The sequence below is a fragment of the Polypterus senegalus genome, chromosome 12 (genome assembly GCF_016835505.1).
Source record: "Polypterus senegalus isolate Bchr_013 chromosome 12, ASM1683550v1, whole genome shotgun sequence".
NCBI classification, from domain to species: Eukaryota; Metazoa; Chordata; class Cladistia; order Polypteriformes; family Polypteridae; genus Polypterus; species Polypterus senegalus.
In genome coordinates this window covers 22,161,101-22,182,511 of record NC_053165.1, presented here as the reverse complement: position 1 = coordinate 22,182,511, position 21,411 = coordinate 22,161,101, and the positions used below count along the sequence as shown (strand labels likewise).

Below are 21,411 nucleotides of genomic sequence, written 5' to 3'. Positions count from 1 at the left end.
ATTATGGTTGCTTGTATAATGATCCTGCACACATTAAATTCGGCCACCCTATAACCTACCCTACACCCTGTCATTTCCAGAAGCACAGAGCAAGGCCTTTGTTTCAAAGATCTTCCAGAACATGGATGGCATTGCATTTTGGTCAGCTAGAGAGTCTAATGGAACTAAAAATAAAGTCTCTCTTCAGTCGTCAGTTCCTCACCCAAAGAGCCAGTTACGAAAACCCCAAAAACTTGGATTTCACATCAGCTTCGATCATTTTGTTTGTGGCCTTCTTTACTGCATGGATGGCAAACTTCTTATAATCGGTTTTGAGTCTTGCTTTAGTACATAAAGTGTGTGGAGATGCTGAATTTTGTTGGGACGTAAAAAGAGAGAACAGAAACTCTAAATATCGAGGAGCAGAGTCAGGTAGGGATCTCTAGGTTACAACAAGTGTTTTCAATTAGAACCTTGCAACTGGAAGCCAATAGAAAGAGAAAATTGGAGTATAATGGTGACTGTAGCACTCCTCATCAATTCCAACTGTACAGTGAGACACAAAAATAACTGGACTGGGCTTGGGACTTTCCTGGAAAACCAACTGGAGGTCGGCCGGACGTGAATTATAGAACTATATCCCCTCCTACACGCACTCTCAAACCACCGACTGGCTAGGTATATACTGTGAATAGCCCAGTCAGTATATGCACTGCAATCGCTACACGAGTTGCCGTGATAATGTCAGGAGAAATAAAAATCGAACAGCGAATCAACATCAAATTTCTCGCGAATTTTCTCTTTTTCCGTAAAGCAGTTTTTGACTGACAAAAACATTCCTATCTTTGATCACTAGCCCAGTCAGTATTTGCACTGCAATCGCTACACACACTCTCAAACTGCCGACTGGTTAGGTATATCCCGTGAATAGCCCAGTCAGTACTTGTGCTGCAATCGCTACACGCCCTTTCAAACCACTGACTGGTTAGGTATATCCCGTGAATAGCTCAGCCAGTATTTGTGCTGCAATCGCTACACGCCCTCTCAAACCGCCGACTGGTTAGGTATATCCCGTGAATACCCAATCAGTATTTGTGCTGCAATCGCTACACGCCCTCTCAAACCGCCGACTGGCTAGGTATATCCCGTGAATAGCCCAGTCAGTATTTGTGCTGCAATCGCTACACAAGTTGCCGTGATAATGTCAGGCAAAAAAAAATCGAACAGCGAATCATCATCAAATTTCTCTCAAAATTGAACAAAATGGCCACAAAAACGTTATGAAATCATAAAAACAGTGTACGGTGATAACAGTTTGTCTCGCACACATGTTTTTGAGTGGCATAAACGTTTCAAGGAAGGGCAAGAAAATGTGGAACGCCCAGGTTGAAAGGGTGGTGGGTGCTTCACCCAGACAACGCTCCTGGGCACTTTGATTTTTCCGTAAAGCAGTTTTTGACTGACAGAAACATTCCTGTCCTCGATCATCCTCCCAATTCACTTGATTTAGCTCCATGTGATTTTTACTTGTTCCCGAAAATCAAGTGACCTGAAGGAAACACATTTTTCTTCAATGGATGAATTGAAGGCAGAAACGGCAAACCTGTTGAAGAGCCTCAAGCCAGAACACTTCCAGCACTGTTTCAATCAATGGAAGATATGTATGGAGCGGTGTAGAGATTGGGAGGGGGAGTATAGAGAAGGTGACAATGTTTAGAATGCTGGAATTCATTAATAATTTTTTTTTTTTTACCAATCCGGCTATTTTTGTGTCTCACCTCGTATATGATGATTCTTTTTTCTTCTTGCAACTTTTAGTTTGCTTGATTGTGCTTAATAAGAAGTTGCTATATACAGTAATACCTGTCAGTCTAGGAATGGCCTAGGAGTTCCTTTCTGCGTTGCAGTTTAGCACTTAGACAGGGCACTCCAGGAGAGATGGCTAGCATATGAAAACTGAGTGAGTTAGTGGTGTCTCGGTGACAGTGTTAATAGTGTTTTCAGGACCAACCGAACACCGCACTACTTCCATATTGAACATATTAACACTATGGACAATTTTAAAGGTCATTTCAGCTTTTAAATGTTCAGCAATGAAGTAATTAATATATCAGTGAACTATACATATGATAATGTCACAGCAGAGTAGCCTCCAGCAAAGCTTCCACTGTGTTAAGCAAATGTAACTCGACAGAAGAAGAAGAGTTTTGTGAAGTACAATATCAGTTTCTGTTCCTTCTGTACACTATGGTGAAAGGTCAAGCCCATGAGTGTCATAAACTATTAACTTTAATGCGTACACTTGGTCCTCAAGAGCTGCAGGGCCTGTTGGTCTTCATCACTGCCCATCTCTAATTGCTGCTTTTAACTCAACCCGTCCTCCTTGTCATTTTCCTGCATTCAGTCAACTGATTCCACAAGGTACAGATGTATGCAGTTGGGCAGAAACACTTGAGCTTATCTTTATGCTCTAATTCCTTTCTGAATTGCATTAATAAGCAGGCAGTTTACCACATGCAGGTCCCAATGAAGGTACAAGCAGCATCCATGTCTGCTGCTCTCTATCACAATCATTTGAAGAGTTATGGAAACAGATTTCTGTGCGTGTGTCATATGGTTCAGTCAAAAGTGCTAAGAACCTCTCAGCACAGAAACACTGTACCCCTTTAGTGCAGCAAGAGGAACTTTGAACAGCCGCTGAATATCAAATAGTCGTGTCAGAATTATGAAGGGAGAGCTACTTGACCGTTTTCATGAACAAAGTCAACATCATTAAGTCCCTTATAAAAGCAACTTGCGCTACATAGTAGCTTTACTTTGAGGAAAGCAAAATGCCCAACCTTATGCAAAATTCAACTAATTGCGGGAAATTTTAGATTTTGGTATGGAGGCTAGTTACCAATGGAATATAGTAACTTTAATGAACAACAAGAGACCATTCAGTCTATAATGTTCTTTTGTTATCTAAGAATGAAGTTTTACTGCAGTACATGACTCAGTAGCTCCTTCCAGATTTCTGTTATCCGTTATGTGAAGAAGTTCTTTCTGGCTTCCACCTTAATGATTCATTATTTGTTTGAAAGAATTCTGATGGATCAGTTTTAGCAATGCCTTTGAGAATCTTTATGCCCTGGAGTATATCCTTTCACATTCTTTTCTTCTTATTCTTCTACATCTTTTCCTACTTCTACGTGGGGTTGATGTGCTTGATCAGCCTTCTCCAAACAGCTTGGCCCTACACCTCCTTGCCAGTCAAGCCCTTTTCCTTCAGATTTTACTTTGTCCATCCACCTCTGCTTTGGCCTCCCTTGTTTTCATCTTCCTTTTATACCTCCGTTCCCATCCCTCCTTTGCCCACGTTTATTGTCTCTGCTGATCACAAAGTCCATACCACTTCAACCTATTTTCCAATACTTTACTTGGATATCTCTCCCACTTTTTTCATACCTCTGTCTAATTTCTTATTCTGTCCTTTTTTTATAACTCTAAACATCCATCTCAACACCCTCATTTCTGCCACATCTCCCGTCTTCTCCTGTGTGCTCTTTACTGCCCATGTCTCAGCTCCACACATCATTGCTGGTCCTTCTGTTATCTTCAAAACCTTACTGATAACTTTCACCGGCTTTTCTTTTTATGACTAAAGAAATTTACCTGTCAGAGCAGAACATACTCTTTAGTCCTAGGATGCACCTGGCTGAACCTGTTTGCACAGTTTCTGGTGCTGTTATGCCTTTTGGTACTGTGGTGACCAAAGCCAGATGTCCTACTCTATATATTATATCAGTAACACATTGTAGTGTCTCATAACAGATCCTTCAGACTAATCCTATAGCAATTATCTGATGATTCTTTCGCCCTCATTTACACTGTGTACCAGTGCTGTTTAGCCATTAACACCTCCCTTTATTCTCACTGATCATTTAGGGTACCTTACAGAAGTTTGTTGATGACCTTTTTGAGACGATATTCAGCACAGCACACCGTGGCAGTGCCCTTCCTCTAGCCATCAAGTACATGTTTGACTTCTTAGACGAGCAAGCGGATAAACACCAGATCACAGACTCGGATGTTCGACACACCTGGAAGAGTAATTGGTAAGGACCAACTGTTTGGGTGAGTTTTGGGAGGGAGACTAGGGTAAGGTATGATTTAAACAAATCTTTTTTAATAAAGGATTAGTGTTTGTGAACAAAGTCTTCATATTTTAGTACAATGAAAAAAAGTTGTTAGCAGCTCCTACGACTTTCATATTTTAGTTTTTTAAAGTTCATTTTATTGTGGTGTACTTTAGATGTATAGCACAATAATTTGTTTTGTTTCTTGATTAATTTAAAATCAGTGCATGACACGGACAAGCCATTCTTTGTTTTTGGTGCATACCTAGATTTTTTATTCTTTGGAGTATGGTCGTTTTTGTTTTTATGTACTTTGTAAAGGCACTTATCGCAACCTCACTGCACTATAACTGAATTTATAGTGAAGGGGTGAAGGGGGCCCTCCCCCCCAGGTCTTCTACCTAAAATCTTTCTGTTTCTTAGTTTGTATATATGTAAGGGGGAAAGAGAAAGTAGATAGATAGATAGATGGATAGATACTTTATTAATCCCAAAGGGAAATTAACATAATCCAGCAGCAGTATACTGATACAAAAAACAATATTAAGTTAAAGAGTAATAAAAATGCATGTAAAAACAGACAATAACTTTAAATAATGTTAGCATTTACTCCCCCGGGTGGAATTGAAGAGTTGCATAGTGTCGGGGACGAACGATCTCCTCAATCTGTCAGTGGAGCAGGATGGTGACAGCAGTCTGTCACTGAAGCTGCTCCTCTGTCTGGAGATCATTATTGACAGGAGTTTGCTTAGTGCCCATCGCTCTGCTACAGATGTTAAACTGTCCAGCTTTATTCCTACAATAGAATAGAAACCAAAATACTTGGAGTACTGTCTCGTCTTTTTTTCTTTCTTTCTACTGCAACCACCTATTAAGACAAATTTATAATATTAGAACTTAGACGTGACAAAGAAGGCTTTATAGGTTCCATAAGTAACCCCAGTCTCTGTCTCCCTTTTCTCTTTCCAGCCTACCTCTCCGATTCTGGGTAAATGTAATCAAAAACCCCCAGTTTGTGTTTGACATTCATAAGAACAGCATTACAGATGCCTGCCTGTCAGTGGTGGCTCAGACCTTTATGGACTCATGCTCAACATCAGAGCATAAACTAGGGAAGGATTCACCCTCCAACAAGCTTCTCTATGCGAAAGACATTCCAAACTACAAAAACTGGGTCGAGAGGTAAGTTTCATCACATCATCTCCCTTTTCTTTGTGCTGAAATGTCTGTGAAAACAAGTTTTTTTTTTCCAACTAATGATGGAGAAAACAATAAACAAATGTTTTTGACCACATAAGAGCTGTTGGTTTTTGGATTTGATTACCAAAAAATGTGATGTGATGGCCATTTTCATCTACTGCTAGATACATTTGTGCCAATTCAGTGGGCATAGATACTGGACAGAGCTGTATTTTACAAATGTACCCTAAGTTCTTGTCTATAAGCCGCGGCTTATCTAAGGAAAAAAGTTGTGAAAATGAAAAAATAGAATATCGGCTTATACATAAGTCTGGCTTATACACAAAATCAATTTATTAAAAAAAGTTATACATTTTTAAAAATTAATTTTTATTAATCAAAGCCATCAAATTCTTCATCAGATGTAGTATTAAAGAGATCAAACATCTCGTTAAAAGATTCTGGAATATCAGAATTGATTTGATCTTCGGATTCTTCTTCAGATTCTTCTTCACTATCAGTGGCAATTGTGACTCCAATTCCGGCCAAAACTCTTTTCGGGACCGAAGGCAGCGCTTCTTCGGATGCATTGCTTTTATAGCAGGCTTTTGTTTTTTCCATCGCCGGATGTTTGACTCGTCTGTTCCGAACTCTTTAGCCGCCGCCGCATTACCATACTTTTCGGCATAGCTCACCGCTTCAATTTTTCAATGATTGGGATAAGATTTTCGAGTCTTCTTTACATTATCCAATTTAACAAATTTCACAAAACAAAAATTGAACAAAATCACAATTTGAATGACCGCTATGCGCGCGTGTTGACTCGGCGACGCCCAGAGCAGAAAGAACGCGCTCCAACTGCGCCATGCGGGGAGTGAGAGAGACGCCAATATCTCACACTCTCTCCCCCCTTAAAGAAATTAAATGGGTGCGAGTGAGACCTCCCTCCCTTCTATTAGTTATAGGTTATAGTACGTTCGGCTTATCCATGAGTCCGGCTTATCTATGATAAGATTTTATTTTAAAAATCCATATGATTTTTGGTCTCCGGCTTATACACGAGTCCGGCTTATGGACAAGAACCTAGGGTACTTAAATTGTATGTGTACGAGGGTGAATCAAAAATTATCCACACTCCGTTTATACTAAAACTTTCGTTGGCTGCACTGTCTTATCTGCGCTTTCTGTATGAGGTCCCTGTTTCCCTAGTCACTGCTGTGCAGGTGTGAACATGTTGCGTCAGATCATATGTAAGCAATGGCTGCCCCACTTGTGATTTGCACAAAAGAACAGCAACATGCAGTGATTCATAATTTGTGGTCTGAGGGTGTGCCTGGTGCCGATATTTATTGAAGACTTTGTGCACAGTATGGAGAAAGTGTCTTGTCGTAAAGAAGTGTGTATTAATGGATAGAGAAGTTCAAGGAAGGTCGCACTTGTGTCAGCCATGAAGAAGGAGCTGGACGCCTGTCCACAACTGATGACAACATTGAGAGTGCATGTGAAATGACTATGATGAACAGACGAGTGGCAGTAGATGATGTGACAAATCATTTGCAAATCAGCCATGGCTTTGCCTATGCAATAATCCACGACAGACTTGGGTTTCGAAAGAAGCCCTACGAGGACGAAGATTCACATCTGAAGAAGAGGTGAAGACAGTAGTGCATTCATGACTCGCAGCTCAGCCTAAATCGTTTTTTTTTAATAAAGGAATACAAAAGCTTGTTGACAGATGGACAAAGTGCATTGAAAAGCAGAGAGATTATGTCGGAAAATGATGTATTTGTCTTTTTTGAAAGTTAATTAAAATAAATTCTACAGCTGGAGTGCGGATAATTTTTGATTCACACTCGTATTGTTTTTTAGCTGATGTATTAAAGTTTACAGAATATTTGACTCAAGATATCATTAATGTCACCTACGAATGCAACAGTCTTTAAAAAGGCACGCTGCTACAGATACCAACTGTCAGTCACTACATCAGTTTACCTAATGAGCCAGGAACCACACTTCCAAGTGTTTTAAATATGCTTCTTCCTAATCACTTATTTTTTCTCTTTGTGGATGCCAGTAGAGAGTCTCTTAAGTCCAATGCTCAAGGGTATTGTTTTTACAAGACTAAAGGAGCTTTTCATTGACAGCATTTATTTTCTGATATATTTTATGTTAGAATTTCACCATCTGTCTTATTTTGATTTTACAATCTTCAAATGCAATATTAAAATTCTTAGGCCTTTATGTCACACATCCATCATCTCAAGACAATTTTATTTAAATATTACCCCTTCCCTACCCTACCAGGTACTATTCAGATATTTCCAGAATGCCAGCAATCAGTGATCAGGACATGAGTGCCTACCTGGCCGAACAATCCCGACTACACCTGAGCCAGTTCAACAGCATGAGCGCCCTGCACGAGATTTACTCCTACATTGTCAAGTACAAAGATGAGGTGAGCACAATGGGTTTTACTTTATTAAATGTTACTTTTCTTCTTTGGCTTCCAGAGGACTTAGTCTGCAGGACTCTCACTTTTGATCCAGGCTGCCATTTTTGCTGTTCTTTAATTAAACAGTATCTACAATCAAGTAATTTTGATTTCATATATTAACTTTTATATTGATTAATCAGTGACTTAGCATTTCATTGGAAAAGAAGGAAGAGTACACATTTAGGGATGTAGCTAATGGTTCTTTTTTACAAGTAAAACTTTCTCATGCACCGTAGCTTGTTTTATTGGACATTTTTTGAACATTGAAAGTATTTTAACACAAATATCCTCACTTTTGAATCTCAAATCAACGTACATACCAAAAGAATATGTTACAGAACTGATAAAAAAGGTAATTATGGTGAAACGTAATTTTGTATCATAATGTTTGATGTGGGGTGAGATAGTGACAAAGTGTTTAGGCATTACAGGTCCTGAAGATTCATTTCAGTTAACAACATAACAAGAAACCACATATGGTTTGTAAAATATAGGGGGCAGTGTTTCATATCTTCTATATGTAGCAGTGTGCAAGAAGACCAGCAAAGAAATGAATAGTATGGAGTTTTAGCAGTGACAAGTGGAATTCTCACATTACCAGCTTTAATGTCCTTCATGCCTTGGTTTGTCACAACACCTCACACTGCCATTGAAGTAAAAAGTGAGGCTGTGGCTGTTCATTTGATATAGGTGTTTGTGAATTACTTTTGATCATGTATGTGTGTGTGTGTGTGTATATATCCATGGTGCAGTGAGTAGATTGGTGCAAAATTGGTTTAGACAGAAGAAGTAAAGGATTATGGTGTGAGGAACCCTATCACAATTGGCTGATGTTATCAGTGCTAGGGCCACTGAGATATATATATTGTGACAGATTAGGGTTTTCTCGCTCCCTTGTACCCTCAGACCTCATGTCAGACACCAGGTAAAAGTCAAATTATTATTATTTATTATAATAATGTGCACAAAGCACGCTCCTCTCCACAATTCTCCAATAAACAATAAATCAATCACAATAACAATCCTCCTCTCCCAGACGCTTAGCCACCCTGCCTTCCAACTCAGCTCGTCCGTCTGGGATTTCCCACAGTCCTTTATAGTCCTTGACCCGGAAGCGTTTCACCCTCCTCTGTCCACGTGACCTGGAACACTTCCGGGTCAGATAAAAATCCTTCTTTTCTTCACCCAGGAAGCACATCATTCCCTTTGTCCACGTGACTATGACGTACTTCCTGGGCGTAAGGCAAATAGTCTCTGGGCCTCCCTGTAGCGACTCCTGGCGGCCCCCAAGGTATCCAGCAGGGCTGTGCATTAAAAGTCCATTGTCTGTAATTCCCTGCTGGCATTTGGGGCACCTCTATGCTGCAAGGAGGGCTCCATCTGGCAGCCTGGGGGTATTGGCCGGGATGAACGGCCGGCCATGTACATCTATCTATCTATCTATCTATCTATCTATCTATCTATCTATCTATCTATCTATCTATCTATCTATCTATCTATCTATCTATCTATATCTATCTATATATATATATATATATATATATATATATATAAAAATGTAATATGTAATGATTTGGATAAGAATATAAATAACAAACTGGTTAACTTTGAAGATGATACCAAGCTAGGTAGATTGTCAGATAATCTCAAATCCATTGAATCATTACAGAGGTACTTGGGCACATTCATGGCAGATGAAACTTAATGTAAGTAAATATAAAGTATTACATTTACAACAACAACATTTATTTATATAGCACATTTTCATACAAATGATGGAGCTCAAAGTGCTTTACAAGATGAAGAAAGAAAAAAGAAAAAATATAAAAATAAAATTAGGCAGTACTAATTAACAAAGAATAAAGTAAGGTCCAATGGCCAGGAGGACAGAAAAAACAAACACAAAACTCTAGACAGCTGGAGGGGTTCAGAGGCCCGAGACCACCCAGCCCCCACTAGGCATTCTACCTAACATTAGTGATCTCAATCAGTCCTCATGGTTTTCAGGCTTCATGTGGAATTAGATGATGATGTTCATGTGGATCTCTGGCCTTCGATCCATCAATGTAAGGACCACATGGTGCTTTGATCAGGTGGTGGCACTGCAGATCGCCACCACAGAAAACTGGAAACAGAATAGCAGAGAAAGTTGGGGTTAATACGGGTTGCAGAGCCATGAAAAAAATCATAATTCAGTGCATATACAGAATATCAGGATTACACTAAAATGAAGCTATGAGAAAGCCATGTTAAAATAGTTTTTAGCAGTTTTTTTAAAGTGATCCACCATATTAGTCTGGCGAATTTCTATTTAGGAAGTGAAACTATTAAGTTTGAATGCACAAGGGGAGGTCTGAAAATCAAAAGTCCATCTTATTAGAAGGATTTAGGAGTCATAGTGAACTGGACACTATCAACTTCCCGACAGTGTTCTGAGGCCATTCTGAAGCCTAACAAAATGTGTGTAGTAGAAGTCACAGGAGGTTCTAGTCAACCTTTACAACACACTGGTGAGGCCTCATCTGGAGTACTGGGTGCAGTTTTGATCTCCAGGCTACAAAAAGAACATAACAGCACTAGAAAAGGTCCAGAGAAGATGACTAGGCTGATTCCAGGGCTACAGGGGATGAATTATGAGGGAAGATTAAAAGAGCTGAGCCTTTACAGTTTAAGCAAAAGAAGATTAAGAGGAGACTTGACTGATGTGTTTAAAGTTATGAAGGGAATTAGTCCAGTGGATCAAGACTGTTATCTTAAAATGAGTTCATCAAGAACATGGGGACACAGTTGGAAAATTGTTAAGGGTATATCTCGCACAAACATTAGGATGTTTTTCTCTACACAGAGAACCAAAGACACTTGGAATAAGTTACCAAGTAGTGTGGTAGACAGTAACACTTAAGAAACTTTGAAAACTCAACTTGATGTTATTTTAGCAGAAGTTAAGTGGGTAGGACTGGTTAGCTTTGTTGGCCTGAATGGCCTGTCTTTGTCTCCATTGTTGTAGTGTTTCGTATGTGAATTAATATGAGCTGTACATTCTTGGTTACTTACTTTGTCTGTTTAAAAGTTACATCTTGTTTAAAAAATCCTGTTTTCCTATATAATAACACTCCACACAAATGTAAATATTACAAGTTGTATTTTACAAGCTGTAAAAATTGACTCTCTTTTTTCCACAATACAGTGTAAAGTTAAATGTTGTGGATCAAAGTACTATACTGTTGTATTTTGCATATGGAGTTTACATTTTAACCGATTACTCCACATTTTACCAGCATTTCATCAATTTTATCTATTTACCTGGATTCTGTATTAATCAAAGTTCTGGAATTCCTTCTGCCATCACTGTATTATTGAAGTTATAGCGCCATATACTGTAGTTCAAAGCATAACTGAAGCACATTAAATAATGTTTAATGAACAAGGGGGGTGGCACAGTGGTGCAGTGTGTAGCGCTGCTGCCTCACAGTTAGGAGACGTGGGTTCGCTTCCCAGGTGCTCCCTGCGTGGAGTTTGCATGTTCTCCTCGTGTCTGTGTGGGTTTCCTCCTGGTGCTCCGGTTTCCTCCCACAGTCCAAAGACATGCAGGTTAGGTGGATTGGCGATTCTAAATTGTCCCTAGTGTGTGCTTGGTGTGTGCTTGGTGTGTGGGTGTGTGTGCCCTGTGGTGGGCTGGCGCCCTGGCCAGGGTTTGTTTCCTTCCTTTTGCCCTGTGTTGGCTGGGATTGGCTCCGGCAGACCCCTGTGACCCTGTAGTTAGGACATAGCGGGTTGGATAATGGATGGGTGGATGAACAAGGGTATATTTGTGTGCTTTCTATTTTTTGTATGTTCTAGCACAATTCAGTTGAACATTGAAAGCATAATTAAGATTTTAAAAATGCAGAAAGGGTAATTTGGGAAAGCCAGCTTGCTTTTGATGTTTCAAGCTGATACGAAAAATGGCAGCATTGTTAGATATTGAGTATCGATCAATAGCTTAATGCATTCAGAGGACAGTTCCTAAATTGTGCACTTTGCCAGTAAAGAAAAACTTAAAAGCACAGGGGCTTAATGCACTTCATTATGTGTTCCTAATTCTCCAAATGTGTTAGCTACTCAGAAAATGGAAAAAAACAAGCAAATTATAAAAAGGAGGGGACCTGCTTAAGAACTTTCTCAAATGGAAACACAGCGGGACAAAGTACATTAGAAAGCGTGTCAGCGTTTGCCTTTCTTTCTTAGCACGTTCTCAGTGTACGTTGCCTTAATTTCTGTTTTAGTCTCGCTATTGCAGTACGGTGTGGACATGTTTCACACCAGCATCACAGTCTGAGGTCCACAGCAACACGGGACTCGGTGACAAAAGCACAGCACATCTCATTAATGTCATTCTTTACCTGCTCTGATCAACTGTGCAGTAGAAGAAGAGAAGCTCTACAGATGAGTTTAGCTTGTGATTAATTAAACACAAAGATGGCTACATCTTCTCTAAGTAATCCTGTATTCCTATATTAACACTCCACACAAATATAAATATTACAAGTTGCATTTTACAAACGTTAATTTACAGGGTGGGCCATTTATATGGATACACCTTAATAAAATGGGAATGGTTGGTGATATTAACTTCCTGTTTGTGGCACATTAGTATATGTAATGGGAAAACTTTTCTAGATGGGTGGTGACCATGGTGGCCATTTTGAAGTCGGCCATTTTGGATCCAACTTTTGTTTTTTCAATAGGAAAAGGGTCGTGTGACACATCAAACTTACTGGAAATTTTACAAGAAAAACAATGGTGTGCTTCCAACCATTCCCATTTTATTAAGGTGTATCCACATTGATGGGCCACCCTGTACTTTATCATGACTTGTGCACGATGCTTTAAAATGATGTTAAAAATTACAAGTTAAGTATAAAAAAATGGGTACATTTATGCATTTTTGAGTCAATTTCCCTAGATATTAACAAAGCTCATGTGGCATCTGGTCCTGCCTTCTTTTGATGTACAGTACACTATATTGCCAAAAGTATTGGGACCCCCCTACAAATCATTGAATTCAGGTGTTACAGTCACTTCCATGGCCACAGGTGTATCAAGTCCAGCACTTAGGCATGCAGATGGTCTCTACAAACTCTCAGGAGCTCAGTAAATTGAAGAGTGGTACCGTGATAGGATGCCACCTTATGCCACAATAAGTCCGTTCATGAAATTTCCTTGCTACTAAATATTCCACAGTCAACTGTTAGTGGTATTATAACAAAGTGGAACCAATTAGGAAGAACAGCAACTGAGCACCAAGTGGTGGGCCACGTACAGTCATAGAGTGGGGACAACGCATGCTGAGGTGTGCAGAAGTTGGCAACTTTCTGCAGAGTCAATAGCTGCAGACCTCCAAAAGCTCAAAAACAGTGTGTAGAGAGAGAGCTTCATGGATTGAGTTTCCATGGCCGAGCAGCTGCATCCAAGCCTGATATCACCAAGTGCAATGCAAAGCATCGGATGCAGTGGTGTAAAGCCCACCGCCACTGGACTCGAGAGCAGTGGAGACGTGTCCTCTGGAGTGACGAATCACACAATCCAATGGACAAGTCAGGGTTTGGCGGTTCACAGGAGAACGATACTTGCTTGACTACATTGTGCCAAGTGTAAAGTTTAGTGGAGGGGGAATTATGGTGTGCGGTTGTTTTTCAGGGGTTGGGCTTGGCCCCTTAGTTCCAGAGAAAGGAACTCTTAATGCTTCAGCATATGAAGCCATTTTGAACAATTTCATGCTTCCAACTTTGTGAGAACAGTTTGGGGATGGCCTCTTTCCTGTTCTAACATGACTGCTCACACTCCAGTGCACAAAGCAAGGTCTATAAAGAAATGGATGAGCGAGTTTGGTGTGGAGGAACTTGACTGTCTGCACCTAGCCCTGACCTCAACCTGACAGAACACCTTTGAGATGAATTTGAGCGGAGACTGTGAGCTAGCCAGGCCTTCTCGTCCAACATCAGTGCCTAACCTCACAAATGCTCTCCTTGAAGAATGGTCAGAAATTCCCATAAACACACTCCTACACCTTGTGGAAAGGCTTCTCAGAAGCTTTGAAGCTGTTGTATCTGCAAATTGTGGGCCAACTTCTTATTAAAGCCTAGGTATTAAGAATGGGATGTCATTAAAGTTCATGTGTGTGTAAAGGCAGGCGTCCCAATACTTTTGGCAGTATAGCGTAGTTATGTATTTTATAAAAATAAGCCAGTTATTCAGAATATCTAGTTTTACTAGTAATATCTCATAAGGTGTGCTTTTATTTTATCCAAACCCTTTCAGTCCTCGGTAATTACATACAGTCAGCCAGAAACTGGATGTGCCGCACTTAAGCTTTCTGTACTCCTGCAGCACACTTCTTCCACTTCAAATTGGTAAAATTAATTCCAAATTCATAAATTAAAAAGATCTGTTTGAATAAACCATTACATAGATATTTTTTATGTAATTTAATGGAATGGAGAAAGGCATATAGAGACCCTCATGAAAAATAAATGACAATTGGGAAATTGAAAGGAAGAAAATAAATAATTATTAAATTAGATGAAATATTACATTATGAATTATAAGATCTTTTCAGTTGTGATGTTATCATTTGAAGACCTTTACAGAATATACATTAAGGGGGACTTTTCAAGAATGACACAATGCTCTCCAGTTCATGGGGAAAAAAATGTTTTCTAGCCTGCCTGGCTCTTTTTTGCATTCTTGCTCTGTGCCTCTCCATTCTTGTGCAGTTGTTCTAGTTAATGTAGCACAGCTGTCTCCGTTTACTGGGCACCATTCATTAAACATAATTACCGAGATGCAACACAACCCTCGGTGAAAGAAATTCAGAAAAAGAAATGATTATTCCATTATGCTGTTCTATAATACAGCATCAGTGCTTCCGAATGGTAGCTGTAATTTATTCCCGCTTAGATAGCCATATCTTGGTAATCTTTGCCTTCTTGCCGCACAGCATGATGCTTGCTTGTTCTGCTGATGCCACTGGGCCAGTCTCTCTTTGCTATGCTTAAGTGAACACTGTCAGTTGTCGACATACTTAGTGGTTTTGTGACATAGATGAGCTGTGGAGCGATTGTAATGTTCTTAGTTTATTGTCCTCTTTATCGGTGCCATGGGGAAATCACTTTTGTTGCTTTAAGGTTATAAAAGTGCATTGAACCTTACTTTAGTTCGTAATCTGAACTTTTCAACATGTCTTTAAAGTACACTATGCTAGCCAAACCCTAGGGAGACTGGAATGAGAATCATCTATAATTGTATAATGGTGCTGTAGTGGTGTGATGTTAACTCGACTCTGTGTACAGTCAAGCCATGGGGACTTCTGGGCTCTTTTCAAACTTTATTTCACATGGCACCCATCATGATAAACATCACTCATTTTACACACATCACATACATCATCACCTTACACACAGAGCTCATGATAGTTTTCAGAAATGCACAGTAAATACACAAAACTTTACTACAACTACTGCAGACCTCAAACCCGGAGTTTGAGGGTTCAAATCTCACTTCTGACACCATGTAACCATGAACAAGTCACTTCACCTGCCGGTGCTCCAACTGAAAAAAAAAAAGAAATATAACCAATTATATAGGGTGGTCCAGATCTAATTATGCAATTTTCATTACGCTATAACTTATTAAGTTTATTACATAGAAAATCACCCTAAAAATTCTCGGACCATCGAGAAGTGTGCAAACTGACGACATAAAGAATCATCGAACTGGAATCGTCCCCACATAAATCAAAGTCATCCATACGATCAGGATCTGCATAATTAGATCTGGACCACCCTGTATCTCAAATGTTGTAGGTCAACAAATAATAAGTAATACTACTAGTACGAAATGTGGACCCAAGTCTGGATTAGAAACCAGCCTGATATTTAAGAGTGAAACTGTAGTAAGACTTGAAACTTTTCAGGCACCAGTGTTTATCGAAACTTTAGGGTTGTAACAATTATCATGTGTGGTTGGTATCTTTGTCGGGTTAAACCTTTTGGTATTGGTATTAGGAACCTATCAATTACCTGGAAAAGAGCACCTGACTCGGAGAGGACAAATCAAATCCAAAAGGGGAGGGGCTGACCATACCGATAAAGGTCAAGGTTCAGCAGCAAATCAGACGGGTGAAGACAGGCAAGGAACAGCGGCAGAGAGAAAATTGGGGATATTACAGGGAAAACTATGCTGCCGACAGGAGAAATCCGCTGAACCCGAGTTCTGTTTTGGAAGGCAAGACGAGCACACAGTATCATTTTACACTTTTATGGGGAACATGGGAGAGGGCCTGACCTGCCTATGTGAGTATTAAGGTATGGCTCGGCACAACCTTCGCAATAATAAGCATTAAGATAAAGAGGAACAGTATTTCTACCGATGGACATCCAAGGGTTTTTTTTTCATTCAGTTAATCCTTTTAGATAATTGTTATTTGTGTATTCGTGTTTTATCAGTGGAGTGTCCTGGATTGTCATACAACAGTGTTTGGTGGTGTGCTGAAGCACGGGATTTGTGTAAATAGCTAATTTATTTGTTTACGATAATAATTTTATTTCAGTCATCATTCTGCTACTGTTGGTGTGCTCTGTACTTGTTTGGTCAGTATGGAACTAGTGCTGGACACTTGCGCTCCGGGTTATTTATTGACTTATTTATTTTTCTTTTTACTGACTGTTTTAGGATTGGTAGCGCATATTATAATTGTGCCATCCCGGGGTGGAAAGGTGTCCCGAGGTTTGGTACACAGTTAACGTCAGGAAGTTGATTTGATTCGTTAAATTAACTGTAACCCCCTGCATTTTCCACGACTTGCTGGATCGTTGTTATTTAGGAATTTTCTTGAGGCAAATCAGCTGGAGCCCTCTAGGTTGGCAACTTAAAGCGGGATGTTCATCCTGAGTGAAGGTCACTGGAGTAATAATAGAAGCCAGCAAAATGCATACTCTGCACCCACAGGTCCCCGAGGTTTGAAATTTGACCGAGGTAAAGGAACCACAATCCCAACATATGACAGATAATAAATTATCCTTCCTCCCACCTGGATTATGGATAAAAATGTATTAAGACATCTGCATAAAGGATGTCGGTGGCTTTCTTTGTTGCATTGCACCCTCTCCAACCAGGGAAACAAACTGTTATATTCATCTTTTTTAAAATGGGAAGTGAAAGTGTGATAAATGGAAGCCTGCTCTTAGATGCCTTTTGCCTGTTTTTAATAGAGAGTCCCTAATAGATCCCATTGGTGACAAGATTGCATTCATTTTAATAGCAATAAAGGCGTCCTGCATTTTTAGAGGAAAGTTTAAGAATGTAGCACGGCTGATACTACTGATGATATTTTTCTCTTAAGGAAATGCTTTCTACACTCATAAAGGCCTTTTATTTGATTTTTTTGCTCACATCTTCATTTTCTGCTGTCTCATGTGACTCTTTTTTTTTCCCCTTACACCTCATATACAGAAATGTCTTTCCCCAGCATTAAAAAAAGACTGAACGGGCATCTTGCTTTGAAATTGCAGCCATGTATGTTAGCTGGATGTTATATCATGACTTATCTTGATCGATCTTGTCAATGTTGATTGAATCGATGGTCCCATTGGAAGTTGGTTGCCAAGAGACCTAAGAAAGGAAAGGCACCAAGTACGGAGACCCAGTGTAATAATGTAGGGACAGAGGGTGGCAGACCTGGCAGATACCCAGTTTTGCTAATGGAAAGTAAACTTCCATCAGCCCGAGTTCCCAAAAATATATTTGAAGAATGCATAACTGATATAAGACTGATAATACATTTCATTCCCACAAGGTTTCTACTTCATTTCCGTGACTTTATTCCAAATTGCCATGACCCTGTGTGTAAGGATATCATAATAATATTTAAGTAAAAGGGAAGTATGGTGAAAAAACAAATCCCAGGAGATGAAAATAACACATAAGGAGAAGTTAAAGATGTCAGAAAATGGACAAAATGTCAAAAAGCTAAAAAGGGTGTCAAAACCTGAAAATTAAAGTCAAAAGTCACTTTTAGGAAATCATTAGAAATAAAGTTGTGCTTAAAATAAAATTCCAAAGGTAGGATGCCATGTCTACCACAATGCCATCTTAAACACTAGTGTAGAGTTAACGTCACATTCAGCAGCACAAAACACACTACTGGCAGCAATATGGCTATGTCCATGACTAGAGTAACAAAACAGTGGCAACTAAACAACGAACATCCAATATGGTGACCGGGAGAAATTCCCATCAAAATGATAAAAAAAAAAACAAAATACAAGATGTACCAAACTTGCACAGGACAAGACAAAAATGTAAATTCCTGATACTGTGCATAAAGAGTTGCTAAAATGTATGGTTCACTATTTAACTTAAAGTTTATTGTTACTTCTGTGTTATTGATGCCTTTGAGAATTTTGAAGGCCTTCATTAGAATTCTGTGTAGCTGTCAAATTTTAGGAGAGGTCCCAAATTATTATCCCCCCTCTTCATACTTAATACTGCTGTCAAGGTTTTGGAAACCTTCACGTTTTTGGGATCTATAATCTCTCGGGACCAACTTAGGGTCCATCATAAAAAGGGCACAACAGCTGAGGAAGTTCAACCTTCCACAGGGGTCTTATGATTCAGTTTTACACAGAAGTCATTGAGTTTTCCCTCTGCTCATCCATAACAGTGTGGTTCGGAGCACTGGCTAAACATGACAAAAACAGGTTACATCGCATAGTCACGTGTCCTCACATCCAGGACACAATCTTTTTGAACTTCTTCTATTGGCCAGGCATCATAGATTAATATACGGCAAAACAAACATATATAGGAAGGTTCCAAACAGGCTATCAATCTCACAAATAGTTAATTTCATCCCCTCAAGCCTCTGAGGGTCCTGCAATACTGTCAAAACTGTTCACATATTGTTCATACTTGTTTATTTATTTATTTCCCCCAGTGTTTATTTCAGCATTTCATACACTGAGTTGCACTCTTCACTTAGATTTACATTCTCTGTCTTGTGTTTTTTTTATTTTTAATCTGAGGTGTGTGATTAGCTATTGTGCATATGTCGATTATATATAAGTTACTAGCTGTCCCCTGCGGCTCCGCCCGCATAGTAGTGAAACAGGACAAACTTTAAAAATCAATAAAAAGAAAAAATTCTGTGCAAGCGGGAGGTAGGTACGCTCAAACGTCAAACATTGGCACTGTATCTAATTGCGTTTAAGCACTGACGGCAGAGCGTCCCCCGCGTGGGGAGAAAAGCACATGGCTGTGATATCTCCGCCAATCACCAGGGTCCTGCCTGCCTCCCCACTCGTGAGGTCCTGCTTCCCCTTCACCTCAGCCCGCAGCCTCTCTGCCAGATTTGCGCGAATGATTACCGCAAGCGAAGTATGATACTTACCACGATGAGAGAAGTCACAAAGTCAACCGGAATGTTCAAGTAAATACTAGAAAAAAACCTGATCTAAATCCGTTAAGTATTTCTCTTGAGAAAAGCAGACAGACAGACATTGAACTTTAGATAGATAGATAGATAGTCACCAAAACTGGAGTCAAATTCCTTGTATAATTACATGGCCAATAAATGTGATTCTGATTTTTAGGACTACTGAGTTCAGCTCCCCAAATCTGTCAAAGAAGAATGTGTTCTTCAGCCTGGGAATGCTTGTTCCTTTCTGTGCACCACTTCTCTAGCTGACATTTCCTGCTTGTAGTATGCTGATGAGCACGTTAGAGTTAATCCTCATTTATACTTAGCACATTTGTGTGCAAATCAAAGATCGCACAAGGTCAAAACACATTTATACTTGTGGCGGTCCATTCAATCGCAGAGGAAGTGAATTGTTTGCATGATTATTCAGCAAAAGATGTCAACAGTAGCAGGCAGGTAGCACAGATCAGGTACTGCCAATGCCTATTTTTACTGGCTTTAGGAGGGGAAAAAGTAGACAACCCATTAACCAAAAGTGGTGAAGGGAGGGTGAATATAATATTCTCGTGAGTGGGGTGGCATACAAAGAGATGCACTTCAAATATTTGTCATTTGTTATTCTGGCAACCACTTAAGCCTAGTAATATCATGTCTGCCATCATCCTGTCTTTGAAATTCAGCATTTTTGGGAATATGTTGCCATGTCCATATTGCTGTGTAGTCTGCACAAATTCTGTGCATAAACCACTTGTGTCTCCGCATCTGCTGTCACTTTTGTCACACGGCCCTCGCAACCAGCATGGACGTGTCAAGTATAAACCAGAACACCAGCCTTATGAGTCTAAACCGTCCTTAATTTACAAATTGACATATTTTATTTGCCATTTAAATGCTGCAGAAAATCGCCTTATCCGTGCTGATTCAACATACCCCCCAATTCCTTTTCAGGGTTTGTATGTAAAGTGAATATTTCTCTTGTGTGATTGCAGCATTTTGCTCTTCTCCATATTAAAGTGTATTTTGCAGTTTTGAAGGTTCCCAGATCTTACTGCGCTGTTTGCAGCACCTCCTTGAGTATCCATCAGATTTTAATGTCATTTACAAAATGTGGAACAAAGAGTGGCAAAGGTTAAAGCAAGTCCTTCTAACCTCTGTGTTTCTCCGTCTGAAAGTTTAGTGTCCATTCCATATTTGTTCTAACTTTGTGTTGTTGGTTTTTTTTTTTCCATTTTAAAGATCCTCTCAGCTTTGGAAAAAGATGAACAAGCCCGGAGGCAAAGGCTGAGGTGCAAGTTGGAGCAGGTCATCGACACCATGGCTCTGAGCAGCTGAAGCTTTGCTGGCACTGTTGAACTGACAGGAGAAACTTCTCGAACACAGATTCCAAATTGCGTGGGAAACTGAAGCAGTGCACTCTGGATCCCGCAGGGCTGGGCATATGTAGCCTGTCTCAAGTAAAAAATGTGTTTCAAACGCTACAAACGTTTCAAGGACAAATTTTTAAACACGCTTGAATAGCAAAGGCGAAGAACTGCTGAGGCATGGCGCATTTTGTGACTATGGGAGTGGTTCCTCTGGTCATGTGATCCAATCACGTGGTAAAGCCTGGATGGGACTTGAATCTCAAGGAATTTTTTTTTCTTTTCTTTTTTTTTTTTTTTTGTGGTTTTTGTTTGCATTTTTTTTTTTTTTATTGTACTTAACTGCCCACTCTCTCCGGCTTCCTGCCACTAGTGTTGCTGCTGAATTTGCACAATTTACAAGAATTTAAAGAATGAATAAAATGCAATTGAGTTTTTAAAGAAACAAAATTTTAAGTAAGGAAAAAAAAAACTTTTCGATTTTAAAATAACATTATGAATTGAGTTCCATAAGCTTTGATATTTTAGAGAAAGAAAAAAAAATGTCCTGTGCCATGTTTTATTTGAATGTTGTTTAGTGCAAAGACATTTTCTTAGATGAAAAAAAAAAAACAATTAAAAACAATGTGCTATAATTTTTAATGTTAACAATGCCTAGTGACTTAAAAATTCTGGAAGAAAAGTACATACAAATGGAAGCAAGAATGAATAAACCTGATGAGGCAGGCCCTGGCTTTTGAAAATATGTAGGAATTGTACATTTTAAGTAAATAGGTTGTACTGTATGCTTTTTATTTGCACCAGCTCCCACCATTAAGCAAA

General features: G+C 39.5%; 1 protein-coding gene across 3 annotated transcripts in view; it reads left to right on the top strand.

The window, feature by feature from the left end:
- Nucleotides 1–20,904, top strand: part of LOC120541257 (plexin-A1-like) — a 710,643-nt gene extending 689,739 nt beyond the window's left edge. For all 3 annotated transcript variants that reach the window (XM_039772729.1, XM_039772730.1, XM_039772728.1), the window contains 4 exons: nucleotides 3,907–4,076; nucleotides 5,067–5,279; nucleotides 7,581–7,731; nucleotides 20,465–20,904. In XM_039772729.1, coding sequence (XP_039628663.1) covers nucleotides 3,907–4,076; nucleotides 5,067–5,279; nucleotides 7,581–7,731; nucleotides 20,465–20,560 — 630 coding nt within the window. In that variant the 3' untranslated portion in view covers nucleotides 20,561–20,904. The remainder of the gene's footprint in view (nucleotides 1–3,906; nucleotides 4,077–5,066; nucleotides 5,280–7,580; nucleotides 7,732–20,464) is intronic.
- Nucleotides 20,905–21,411: the final 507 nt, after the last annotated feature.